A 13974-nucleotide genomic window follows, 5' to 3' on the forward strand; every position below is an offset into this window, starting at 1 on the left:
GTTTTGATGTAAAGACTCCAAGTGGGGGGGGGGAACTTACTACAAGCTGTTCCAATAGTTAATTCCTCTCTGTTAAAATGTGCTCCTATTTCCAGTTTGAACCTTGCTGACTTCAGCGTCCAGCCATTGGATCTTGTTATGACTTTATATGCTAGGTTAAAAAGCCCTCCAGTATCAAATATCTTCTCCATGCGTAGGTAGGTATAGATATGATCAAGGCACCTCTTAATCTTCTCTTTGATATGTTCCATAGAACGAGCTCCTTAAGTCTCTCATTCTAAGTCATGTTTTTCAGACCATGAATTACTTTTGTAACAATTTTTGAACCTCTCTTTTATTGTTTCACATCCTTTTTCAACTGTGAGCACCAGAATTGTATACAGTATCCCAGTAATTGTCTCACTAACACCATATATAGAGGATATACCACCTCTGTACTTGTATTTGATATTTCTTTGCTTATGCATCAGAGGATTGCATTAGTTCTTTATCCACTGCATTGCACTAGGAGGTCATGTTCAGTTGTTTAACAACAAAGAAATCTCAGTCCTTTTCAAAGACAGTGCTTTCTAGGATACAGTCCCCCATTCTGTGACTACAACCTAATCTGGAGTAACTCTACTGAAGTCAATGGAGTTACTCCAAATTTATAGAGGTGTAACTGATTGGGCCTAATTGATTTATCCTTGTGTAAAGTTGTTGTAAGTGAGATCAAAGGGTCCAACTGTGCCTTGGAGAGCCTTGTCTGAAGGAGAGACTTGTATCCCATCCTGCATGGGAACGCAAGCCAGCTGCTTCTGTGGTAGTTTCCTTCTCTTCCTCTAGGCGTCTCATAGGGTGTTCCATGCAATGAGGGATCTATGTGGGGCAGGAAGTAGAATAGCCAGGAAAGCAGGAGGTAGAGCGGGGGTGTGGGAGAAGTACATAATCCCACCACTAGCCCGGTGGAGTTCCCTAGGGAAAGATAATATAGCCCTAGCCATATTGTCTTTCCACCCTTTGCACTGGGGAGTCCCCTGGATGCTGCTAGCAATGGCAGTCCTGTTAGATCCAAAGGCCACTGGATCAGGCCCTTTCAGCCTCCCGCTGTACCTGTGGGGAATTTGCAGGATTTGTGGATGGGCCCCCAAATCTTGTTCTATAGGGGCCAAACACTACCTACCTGAGGAAACAACTGAGGAGATGTTTGTGTCCCTGTTCACCTTCCCCCCTCCCCGCTGTGAGAGGAGGCAGCTGGGCACAGAATCAGGCCCCATATATGGATGACTGTATTATTTATCATTATCATATATTTTGTATTGCAACTTGAAACTTAAAATTAATTTCAGAATTGTCAGGGTTCCTTCCCCACTCTGAACTCTAGGGTACTGATGTGGGGACCTGCATGAAAGACCCCCTAAGCTTATTCTTACCAGCTTAGATTAAAAACTTCCCCAAGGTACAAACTTTGCCTTGTCCTTGAACAGTATCTGCCACCACCAAGCGTTTTAAACAAAGAACAGGGAAAGAGACCACTTGGAGAAATCTTCCCCCAAAATATCCCCCCAAGTCCTACACCCCCTTTCCTGGGGAAGACTTGATAAAAATCCTCACCAATTTGCATAGGTGAACACAGACCCAAACCCTTGGATCTTAAGAACAATGAAAAAACAATCAGGTTCTTAAAAGAAGACTTTTAATTAAAGAAAAGGTAAAATAATCACCTCTGTAAAATCAGGATGGTAAATACCTTACAGGGTAATCAGATTCAAAACATAGAGAATCCCTCTAGGCAAAACCTTAAGTTACAAAAAGACACAAAAACAGGAATATACATTCCCTCCAGCACAGCTTATTTCACAAGCCATTAAACAAAAGAAAATCTAACGCATTTTTTAGCTAGATTACTTACTAACTTTACAGGAGTTCTAAGACTGCATTCCTGATCTGTTCCCAGCAAAAGCATCACACAGACAGGCCAAACTCTTTGTTCTCCTGGCCCCTCCAGATTTGAAAGAATCTTGCCCCCTCATTTGGGTCAGGTGCCAGCGGGGTTACCTTAGCTTCTTAACCCTTTACAAGTGAAAGGATTTTTCCTCTGGCCAGGAGGGATTTTATAGCACTGTATACAGAAAGTTGGTTACCCTTCCCTTTATATTAATGGCTAGAATCAAAAAGTTTCAAATGGAAATTTTTCAGATAAACAGCGCATGAAGAGACCGGTACTAATGGCAAGCATCCATCAGTTTATTGCTTTAGATTAATTTGGTATTAAGATTTTTAAAATATCTTTCCAATTATTTTCACAAGTCACTGTTAAAATAGAATAGTTTTAGTGTCAAATTTAGAAAACCAGATTCTCAACTGCTGTAAATGGGTATCAATGGAGCTATGCCAGTGGTTCTGAAACTGTGGGTCGGGACCCCAAAGTGGGTCATGATGCCTTTTTAATGGGGTCTCCAGGGCCAACATTAGACTTGCTGAAGCTGAAGCCTGAGCTTCATGCCCACTTGGGGCAGTGGGGCTCAGGCTGTGGCCCCCTCTCTCCTCGGGGTCATGTAGTGACTTTGTTGTCAGAAGCGGGTAGTGGTTCAATGAAGTTTGAGAACCACTGAGTTATGCTAATTCATACCAGCTTAGGGGCTAGTCCACAGTTTTTAATACAGTTCCATAGAAAGAAATGTTGGTAGGAAAGGGATGGTCCTATAGTACAATTATATCTGCATATAGATACAGAGGAAACATGAATACATCATCCTTTGACAAAATCTTCTACTTAGAAATAACACTTCCTATATATCACATTTTCTATTTCCCTCTCTCATTTTTATTGCAAGATGTACAGCAAAGTAAGGTTTATTTTATAAGAGCCCCTCCTCTGCTCCTTCTGCTGATTCTCTTACATAACATTATAAATCTTTTCTGTGGTTTTGAATTCCTCTTCAATACTGCCCATTGTGATGTCAGAAACAACATTACACTTCTGAGTGGGGAACAAATTACGCAGCGAGCTGCACAACGGGCAAATCCTGTGCACTGTGCATGGGCAGAAGTGTTAATATCTTAGAAGAAAAAAATGAAATATCTGACATAGCCATAATACCAATAATTGAATTAATTTCTAAGAAAGATAAGTGCTTTCTCAGTGTTTCCATGAAGCATCAACAGATTTTAAACTATTTTTAAATCATAAACAAATCATGTAATAAATAATTCCTATTTGTTATCAGTGAAACAGAGAATAAAGGGGTAAAATTATTAGAGATGGCCTGGCTATGGTTGTAAATTATATACACAATGGGCCAGATTCTGCTCATACCTAAATTGGTGTAACCTGAAATAACCCCATAGAAGATAGTAGCCCAGATTATCAGGTGGTGCATATTGGCATAGCTCCATTGACTTCAGCTGAGCTATGCCAATTTACATCAACTGAGGATCTGGCTAAGTGTGTGAAGTCAATGGACTGTTTCTGGGTTTATACCAGCATAATGGAGAGCAGAATGCGTTCCAACATCTTAACTAAAAGTAAGATTGTCCACAACAGGATTTCTGGGGCTTTTGTGCCGTGAAATAATGTGTGGCATATACAGGCCCAGATAGCGCCCACTCCAAATAGGTACACAAAGGAAAAAGAGGGCACAAGGAATTTGTCTTGCCATTGGGCCCTACATGTGGAGACTAAGCCCAAAGAGGGTCCTTGAACTCAAGAGAGTGGCTGAGTAAAGAAGGGGCAATGATCTGGCTCAGACTGGTCTACCAGACAGCAAGGCTAATGGGCTGGTTCCCTGCAAGGCTTGTCTGTTCTCTTTCTTTGTTGTTGAGACCACAGGTCTTTTCAGCTCCTCCTGCCTCTGCAGCCATCCTGTGGTGGTAGAGAAAATTGGATTCAATTGCTGCAGTTAAGCCTATGAGGCAATGCTGTACAACCAGGCAACAGGGAATGTGCAAAGTCACCCCCACCCCAGTAACTAGTGGGAGAGGCTCCTCAGGGTTCAAGTTTCCATTGCAGCCTAGAAGGGCTGCTCTTTGAGGCACAGGGTCCCCTCAGGATGAGTGTGAATGTGGGTGAATGTGACAGACTCGGGGAGGGGGATGAATCACTGTGGCTGAGGGAGACATAACATTTGACTGTAATGGGCCTGACTCTCCTCCTTTACACCAGTTTTACACTGGTGTAGCTCCATTGACTTCAGTACCATTACTTCTGGTTTACACCAGTGCAAATGTGAGGAAAATCTGGCCTGAAAATATATCTAGATATGGCACCAATTGTGTATCTGGTTCTGTGCCATAGACATAATTGTGCCATGGAAGTAAGAAAGTCCAGACAGAAGATACTCCAATCTAAATGTCAAATTGAAGCAAGGATGTGAGAGGAGAAAGTGCCAAACATCAGGTGGAATTTATACCCATTCTCTTTATAGATATTGATGAAACAACCTTGATAAGGATGAGAGTTAGTCCTGGCTCATATAGCATGATTTTGTTTTCCAGGGGACTACATCTCATTGCACAAATGGAAAGTTCTTGAGGAGAATAGCTTTGGATCCACCTTGCTGGAGTTTTTGCTGGGTCTTTACCTTTCTCCTCCATTCCCCCTCCTCAATCTACAAAGAATGTAATATTTGTCTAGTCTGCTATAAAGATAGTGTCTGGTCTGCTTGGACCTTCCTGCCCAACCTGCTAGTCTTCACATCCCCTTGCCCAGCTCTCAAGGCTAATTTGTACAAAATGGATGGAGATGAGGTGAGACCATGGCCCAGAGCTTGCTAGATATGGAGTGGAGTGTATACTGGACCATCATAGCATGGCCTGGAGTCTGCAGTTTCCAGGAGAGGCCATTATGCTTATCTGAAGCCCAGTACCCCCTGAAGCTCTGTTTGTGATGCTGCATGTCTGCACTACCAGTATTATAGAAGTGTGGCTTAATGCTACTATTTAGGCCACTTTGTATTCATGTGAAGGTAAATGTAAAAGCTTAAGTGAAGTAAATAATCTTAATGGCTCAAATTCAGACCTGAGGTAAGTGGGTATATGTCATAAATATAAAGGGAAGGGTAACCACCTTTCTGTATACAGTGCTATAAAATCCCTCCTGGCCAGAGGAAAAATCCTTTCACCTGAAAAGGGTTAAGAAGCTAAGGTAACCTCATTGGCACCTGACCCAAAATGACCAATGAGGGGACAAGATACTTTCAAATCTGGAGAGGAGGGGAAAGTTTTTTGTCTGTCTGTCTGTGTGATACCTTTGCCAGGAACAGATCAATGATGCAAGCCCTTCAACTCCTGTAAAGTTAGTAAGTAATCTAGCTGGAAAATGTGTTAGGTTTTTCTTTGTTTTGGCTTGTAAATTCGCTGTGCTGGAGGGAATGTGTGTTCCTGTTTTTGTGTTTTTTTGTAACTTAAGGTTTTGCCTAGAGGGATTCTCTATGTTTTGAATCTGATTACCCTGTAAAGTATTTAGCATCCTGATTTTACAGAGGTGATTCTTTTACCTTTTCTTTAAATAAAATTCTTCTTTTAAGAACCTGATTGTTTTTTCATTATTCTTAAAATCCAAGGGTTTGGGTCTGTGTTCACCTGTACCAATTGGTGAGGATATTATTATTAAGCCTTCCCCAGGAAAGAAGGTGTAGGGCTTGGGGGAATATCTGGGAGGAATAGGACTCCAAGTGGTCCTTTCCCTTTTCTTTGTCTAAAAACACTTCATGGTGGCAACGTTTTACCTAATCCAAGGGCAAAGACTTTGTGCCTTGGGGAAGTTTTAACCTAAGATGGTAGAAATAAGCTTAGGGGTCTTTCATGTGGGTCCCCACATCTGTACCCTAGAGTTCAGAGTGGGGAAGGAACCCTGACAGTATATTTCCAATTACTTTAGTGGTGTGGATTTCCTTTCATTGTGTCTAAAGAACTATATCAACATGACACAACTCTAATTCCAGTGGAGATTTGAATGATTCTATATATTTATATTAAATTATATAAATTAGCATTCCTTCTATCTGTAATATTGCCAAGAATAATATTTAACACTTATGCTTTATAGACATGAACTAACTAATCCTCACAACATCTCTGTAAATAAGGCAATTTTTATTTCCATTTTCCTGAAGGGGAAATGTGGGCAGAGAGGTTAAGGTCCTTTTATGCAAGATGCTGAGCACTTTTAGTATGGTACTAAATGCTCTCAAATCTCATTGACTTCACTGGAAGTTTAGGGTGCTCAGCACTTCACGGGACACACTTTACATCTTCTATGATTGGACTTGTGTTGTGTTTGGCCTAAGGTCAAAATGAGAAAGGAACAAAATTAGAATTTAGGATTTTCTGACTCCCCAGATTGTGCTTACAATACTAGGCAATGTCTCACTCTAAAAGACAAACACACACACACACACACCAAACTAGGATGGGAATCAGGAAAATTAGACAAAGAGTTAGTATTACATACATGCCACAAGATAGAAGTGTAATGGTCTCCATGCCAGTATCTGTTACTATATAACAATACTAGCATCAATAAAAATGCTAATCTGACATAGAAAACCCTTGACAAACGTCTTACCCATTTAAAGACTCCCCCTACCCACATACACACACATTTTGTTGTTATCAAGCTGTTGATATGAAAAATCTTTAACTTAAGCTCCCAAACTGATGTGTTGAAATTACCCTGACAGATTCATTTATTGGTGGTGTAAGAAAGAAAGAAAGAAAGAAAGAAAGAAAGAAAGAAAGAACATAAATAGCTTACTATTGCATATGTCTTTTGGTGATATATATTCCATACTGTTTTGTTTACTGGACAATATTCAACACTTTTAATGCAAATTTTATTTAAAAAAATCAAACTAAGATATGTCAGTTTAATGGGCTACTATTTTGAATGGTTACTCACACAATTAAATGTTTACGGCCAGATTCCTGACTAGCATAAATCAGTAGCTGTATTGCCTTCAACAGACTAGTCTCGTGTATACCAGTTGATGAGCTGGACCTTAGTATAAAGCAAAGTCCTATATTCAGAGACATGGAGCCTGCTTTCAGGCATATCAGCTTCAGAATGCCATCTGACTTTAATAAAGTCAGAGCTGGCCTGCAAGTTCATTTATTGTAACTACATATATCTCAAGATAAATAGAGCAGGCCAAAAAGAATCTCAGCATATCAAGTCATCACAATATTGGTATCTTTTATACATTTGTACTACAAAGAAGTAGACTAAAGGTATAATACTATTTTAGTTACTCATTTATTTTTGTTTAATTTGCTTTTTTATTGTACTTAATAGGAAGGAAACAATATTTGCACTAAAAAGAATTAGACTGTTAAATAGAATTCTTTATAAAATAAGTCATTTTAACAAACAAAATATCATTAGAATTTGCAACAGAGGATAGGGAAAAATCTGTATTTTATGGAATGATAAGTTTTTCGTTTTCTCATTATCCTCATATAATTTGTGGATCTTGCTATTTTTTATATATATTTATAACTAGCATCCTCCTATTCATGTCATTTTTTTCATTTTTTATTTTCCTAAATGCATGTAATGGATACTATACATCAACTGCAATTTTATGGCAAACTGAAGTTACAGGCACAGAGTTTTTACAAGTCTGAGTTGATGTTGTATGTATGGAGAAGATGATTACAGTAATTTAAAATGAACAGTTTGTCAAGTATGTTCTTTGCTTATATGGGCATAGAACTTTCATTAAAAATAATGAGCTTTACAACTATGAATTCAGAAAGGACTAAAGCCCTAAATATTGGATGTTCAAAATAGTTATTCTCAAATAGTGGCAATCCATACAATGTAGTTTTAAGTATATTCATCTCATGTGCTGGAATAAAGAAGGTTATAAAACAACATAATATAATTTATTTGTATACAATATAATTCATATGAGATTTGTAATATTTTGTGGCATATTAATTTATAGAGAATGTTATTATGAAAGTTTAAGCATTCTGAGGTAGATCAGGAGCTGAACTATTAAAACACAGTATTGAGCCTGATTTTGTTTAATTCAGTAGAATAGTTCCTGATTTGCACTAGATCAAAATCAGGCCCAGTTGTGTCTCTTAACAGATGCTTAAAAGTTAGCTCCATCAAAAAGACTCTCACTGAAAACAACCAGTTATAATGGAACTGGGTCAAATGCTGCATTCCCCACTCATTCCTTATTCTGTAGCAAGGGTTTGTGGAACCCAGGACAAGTCACAGAAAGGGAGAGCTGTAATAATCCCACTTTTCCTTTTTTTCTCTTCTCCCACCTTAGGCTTTGTCTCTTTGTTGTCTCTTTGTTATTCCTCAGCTCTTACTTCCTTTCATCAACTTTGTTGCCCCTTCTTTCCCCTGTGCATCTTGCCTTAGCAGTCTTCTCCTATCTCCTCTGGAACCTCCTTACCTTCTCCCATCCTCTTCCCCATCAGAATCAAATTGGACAGCAGAGAAACACTCCCCTAAGCTTCCTCCTTGATGGAAGAGCTCGAGGGAGGTGGAGGTAGATCTTCCCAGTCAGTACAGCATGCTGCACCTGTTCATTAGTTCCAACTCTCCCCTACGACTGACCAGCTGGGAGTCAATCCAAGCCCCCACCTCCCCAAACAGGTTTTGGGGAAGCTCTCTATTGAGTGCTGCCTGCTCCCCCAATCACTGTCAGGCCTGAGACAAAACGTCCCGTTGTTGCTAGCTGTGGCAGGCCTTAATTAGGGACAAATTCTGTTAACTTCCTCAGATTGCAGGATCTGGCCTATAAGGCATGATTCTGTAAATACAGTATAAAAGTAATTTGATGTTTTAAAAATCACTATATATTTGTGGGCATTGTGCCTTTTACTGATTCTGCCAGGCCAAAAATCAGGATTAATTTTAAGACTTGTCTGATGTCAATAAATAATGGGACTTGATCCTGCAGTCCTTGCTCATTCCACCAGCTTCACTGGCAATTTTGCCATATTTGATTACAAGATTTGGCCCCTTGACTAGAATGAGAGATTTGGCTGTGTTGGCTGTTCTAAATGTTTCACAGAATATTGTAAAACCAAAAATAGCTAGTTAAATCTCTTTAAAATATTCTGCTTTATAAGCTATTAAGAAAAATTTAAATTGTAAAAACAGGGGAAAATATAGTTAGAATTCCTTTCACAGAAGTTTTTAATTATTTACTATCTAAAGACCTATGAGAAGACTTTCTGATTAAGTAAGTAGAACTTGCTTCACAAAGAGCTGCAAAAGACTCTTTACAGTTTCTTCACTGAGGAAATGGAATTATTTTGTTTTATATCATGTAAATTGTGTTGAATAGAAGAAACACTGCTTCCCTGGTGCTTATGTTTTCCCCTTCGGATGGTAGCTATGGAGCACTTGCATGTTGTGTTGATGCCTTGCATGATGAAGACATGCAATGGCAAGTTCCAGTCTGCATGCTGCTTAATGAATGTTTTCCTTTTCTCTCCTTCCCTGTTATGTGCTTTCAGAAGACAACTATGTGGAAGGTGGGTGCTTTCTACCTTATTTTCCTAAGCTCTTATTTTTCCCTTGTGCTTAGTGTTTTTCCCTTGTGCTTAGTATTATAATGGTACGCATATCATTAAACACGGTAAGTTGCATTTTTTTCCTCATGCAGATTTTCAGGTTGATTGATTCAGTGTGATTTTTTTTCCATATAGAACATAAAACAAATCCAAATTCCTGATTTATTATACTGTGTAAATCCAGAATAACTCCACTAAACAATGGAGTTACTCAGGATTTATACCTATGTGACTGAGATCCAAAGTGTGAATTGCTCTCCAAATTCACCCATCACGTTTACAGAAATCTTGAGTGTTCTGTATGAAAAATGATACAAGATAATGTTTGTCTGATCAATGTGGAACATAATTCCTCCTCATCAGAAAGAATTTAATGCATGTTAAAGATATATTTTAATTACTTAGGAACAGAGAAAGCTCTTTTCTTTTTTATATTACAAATATCAGTTACTCTATCCTTTTCAGTACAATGCTTTAGAAAAGCTTGATTTGTCAAAGTTTCCAACATAAACAGCTCTGCCTTTTCACGCTGGGAAAATAAGAGGTGTGTGTTTTTAATAATAATGTTGGTATTTAATAAAGTCCCCGTAAAGAAAGTAAGACACAGGGCAATGGAACCTAAAGCACAAAGGCCATCTAGCCAGAATATTGGTAAGTAAATTGGTTAGCTGGTAGAAATGTGTACATGTGTGTATCATAGTATTTAAAGGTACAGTATGTTAATACATTGTTTGATACCTCAGTTTTGTTGGCAGTCATTTTTGTCATCTGCATTATAAACCAATATTTTTAGGTGCTTTTTACAAACCATACCTGTAAAAAATTCTCTCTGGGCTTAATCTTTGCATACAAGGTTCATGTCCAAGGTTATTTATTTTAAAAATAGTTGGTCCATTTTTAAATTCGAGAACCAACGTTACAGACATTTATTTTCTTTTAATACACTTTTCAAACTACTTTTAAAATCAGCAATTTCTTAAGGATTCTTGTTATGCAAAGTGACTGGTCATGTGTGGATCTGTGGCATAATGTCCCTGCAGTATATGTATGCAGTGAGCCATCGTAGTGATCTGATCCATACAGAATCCAACGTACTGTGGCCCTCTGTATCTGTCCATGTTCTACATCAAATATATGGCAAGGTATTCAGAAATTCATCAGGTTTGGATGCTTTGGGCATTTTTGTGTAAACATATGATGCCAGTGCAAGAAACCTAACAATTCAAGAAAATATTGGATCAGGGCTTGAATCAAAGAAAGTATCTACTGAGATTGTGACAATTTATTAAAATTCATTAAAGTAACATTGGTACTGGCAGCCAGACTGAAAAAAGCTTGGAAGTAGAAAAATAGGGATCCAATTCTATAGCTGATCCATGCATGAAAGTCACTGAAGTCAATGTGAGTTCCAGATGTAGATCAGAATTATTATGCCTTGGTGATGAAGAAGTACAGTTTATCTATTCAGATTAAAGTCAGAATAACAGACTTAATCCAGACTTTTCTTAGATTATTTGATCAAAGTTGCAACCATAACTTTACTCCAACATAGCCTTGGATGTGTTTACAGACTTCTGGTTAAGGAAAAGGGGACTACACATGTAGACTTAGTTCTGTCTACATTTTTATGTTTTGCCTATTGCTGTGGTATCTGAGTGCCTTACAAAATTATTAGGTGTATATAAGTAGACAGACATATATTTAGTTTTAATAAGTTAAGAGACAAATTTATCCATGCTATAAACTGAAGAAATTCCATTAATATTACTGGTTTCAGAGTAGCAGCCGTGTTAATCTGTATTCGCCAAAAGAAAATGAGTACTTGTGGCACCTTAGAGACTAACAGATTTATTTGAGCAGAAGCTTTCGTGAGCTATAGCTCACTTCATCGGCATGAAGTGAGCTGTAGCTCACGAAAGCTTATGCTCAAATAAATTTGTTAGTCTCTAAGGTGCCACAAGTCCTCCTTTTCTTTTTATTAATATTACTAAAGTTGTACTGAGGCTAAGTATGTTCACTGAAGATTTATTGTGCTCTGAATTGCCTGTGGTTTGTGCTCTGCATGTGACTTACTCACTAAATTATGAAAATGTCCTTTCTTTCATATCCACTGCCCCTGACCCATTCTGCATACTTTAAATGTGTTTTTCTGGTGCCCAGCTCAAAATGAAGAGAGAAGCAACCACATAAAATGCATTCCTGGTGGACATTTTATTCCTAATTCACAAAGAAAAGGCTTTTACAATTTTGCTTGTAAACTTGTGGTGCACAAGTAATTATTCTGAAGGTATGCCTATAGGTGATGACCTGTTTGATTACCGTGTTTTATTGGACACCATTAAAATGTTCTCTATTTTGTATTGACTACACTTTTGAAAACCTAACAGTGATTGTTGTAATAATTAGATTTACCTGTATTGAATTAAATACTCTGCAGCTTGTACAAGCAATATAATAACAATACTTAGCTCTTCTATAGCCCTTTTCATTCAGAGATCTCAAAGAGCTTTACATATTGAGGTATCATTATCCCCAGTTAGCAAGTAAGTATAAGTAATTTTACTGCTTGATACAATATTCACAAATACAATAAAATGCAAATTTAACAAAATACAATCAGTTTTAGAGGAATAAAGAGGCCACAAATAGGACTGCATTTTTCCAATTTGCTAATGGCGGTGCTATTTGAGCAGGGAATATTCATTTTGACGTCTACTCCTTTTTTTAATTTAAACAGCTCTGTAAGTGACCTCTTAAAATTCAGGAAAATTCTATGATGCTTTCAAGGGGCCTTTCTGTAATTTATATTTATTTGAATTACATGAGAATATTTTATTTGGCACTGACAATGAGACAACCTCTTTTGCATCATATTAGCAAATATATTGATTCTGAGGACAGCGGTAGAGCTGTTGTGTGGGATTTGTTTGTTTGTTTTTTGTCACTAGTTGTAATATGACAAAATCTTGGCCTATTTAGACCAATTAAAGTTTTGCCATAATATTTTGTCCTGATAGAAGGTCAAGCTTGTAAAAGAATCTCCCTGTTGTTTTCCCCACAAGAAGGTATAGTATAGCAACAATGTCCTGGTTCCTCTTCGCTCCATGTTGAATGCAGTTGTTGCAGAATCAAGAGTCAGGGATTTCTGATTATTCTTGGCACTACAGTAGAAAAGATGAGCATGTAAACCTAGATCTGAGGTGGTCGGGAAGTGGTAGTTATATAGTGCCACATTCCAAGGGGATTCGAACAGTGAAACTTCACTGAGTGAAGTAAAGCTTCACCATAGATCTATCTACACCAGAATTTTTTGGCAAGTCTCACACAGTTGCAATATGACTGGAACAGACAGGGCACAACATGGAGGTAGAAACATGTATGCCTTATTTACCTACTACCATTGCTAACATCAACTGTGTCACAGTAGTGTAAGCAACACTTATGGGTCATATTCAGCATTCATTTACACTGATGTGAATCCATAATCACTCTGTTGATTTTAGTTTAGCCTAGTGTAAATGAGAACAGAGTATAAGAGAGGGTCAATTGTAAAGAGAGGGTCAATTCAGGTATTAGAGTCCACTAAACAGAGTTTTGCTTTAACAGATTTCACTGTGAGAAGGCTCACATATTAAAACTGGTATTTCAGGAAGACTTTCAATTTGGAAACCATTGTTCATTTAATGGGAACACTGCTTGTGATTTAAGCTGACATGCCTTCAGTTCTTCAAATAGTAATATGGATTTATTGTAGTCAGAAGTATCTTCTTTGAACTTCCCCAACTCCTGTAATACAACTCACTTGTGCATCTAATTTTCTTTGTGAATTAGAAGTAGCAGGAAATCTCTAGGAAGTCTGTTTTCCAGTAAAAACCAGCATATTCTATTGCACACCTTCTTTGTGTGAATCAAGCTTTATAATTGCAAAAAGAAAAATAATATACTATATTTTCTAGAGTTGTTGGAGAAGAAGATTACACTATTAAAATTGAGCTACTCTATGTGAATAATTAATACATTTAAAAATGAGTCTCAGTAAAGCCAATGTTATGAAGAATAAATCAGTTTTAAAAATTAGATGTAAAATTTGAAATTCTTTAAATTTCAGAAAAAATGAATATTATATACTGTCTCTATATTACTAGCTCTTTTCTTCTGTATCAAAATGTCCTTCATGAGGCTGCATGCACCTTTTTGTTATTTGGCTAAAGAATTGAATATTATTGGCTTGGAGGCTCAAGAAATCAGACCCTGACTGAATGATTAAAGTTACAAGTCGCCTGATTGGAAATGCAACTTGTCCTGTACAAGTCTGACTGAGTGTGATCTCGGATATGTAGTTGAAGCACAACTTATTTTGCACAAATTTTAAAGATCTCAAGTCTCAAATGCTATCACTTTGATTTTGTTTTTTAAACCTTCTATTGCATATTTAATATTTAATTTGGT

The 13974-nt window shown here is 37.6% G+C and overlaps 1 protein-coding gene across 44 annotated transcripts in view; it reads left to right on the forward strand.

Annotated features, from left to right (window-relative positions):
• The window catches only part of NRXN1 (neurexin 1), a 1224094-nt gene that overhangs the window by 91460 nt on the left and 1118660 nt on the right, over positions 1-13974 (forward strand). For 28 of the 44 annotated variants that reach the window (XM_043543816.1, XM_043543819.1, XM_043543831.1 and 25 more), the window contains exon 3: positions 9469-9486. The exons of 13 other annotated variants lie outside the window; for them this stretch is intronic. In XM_043543816.1, the coding sequence (XP_043399751.1) occupies positions 9469-9486 (18 nt within the window). The remainder of the gene's footprint in view (positions 1-9468; positions 9487-13974) is intronic. 3 more of the 44 variants (XM_043543818.1, XM_037895897.2, XM_043543821.1) reach the window with 1 other exon arrangement.

This window comes from Chelonia mydas, chromosome 3, assembly GCF_015237465.2.
Source record: "Chelonia mydas isolate rCheMyd1 chromosome 3, rCheMyd1.pri.v2, whole genome shotgun sequence".
NCBI classification, from domain to species: domain Eukaryota; kingdom Metazoa; phylum Chordata; order Testudines; family Cheloniidae; genus Chelonia; species Chelonia mydas.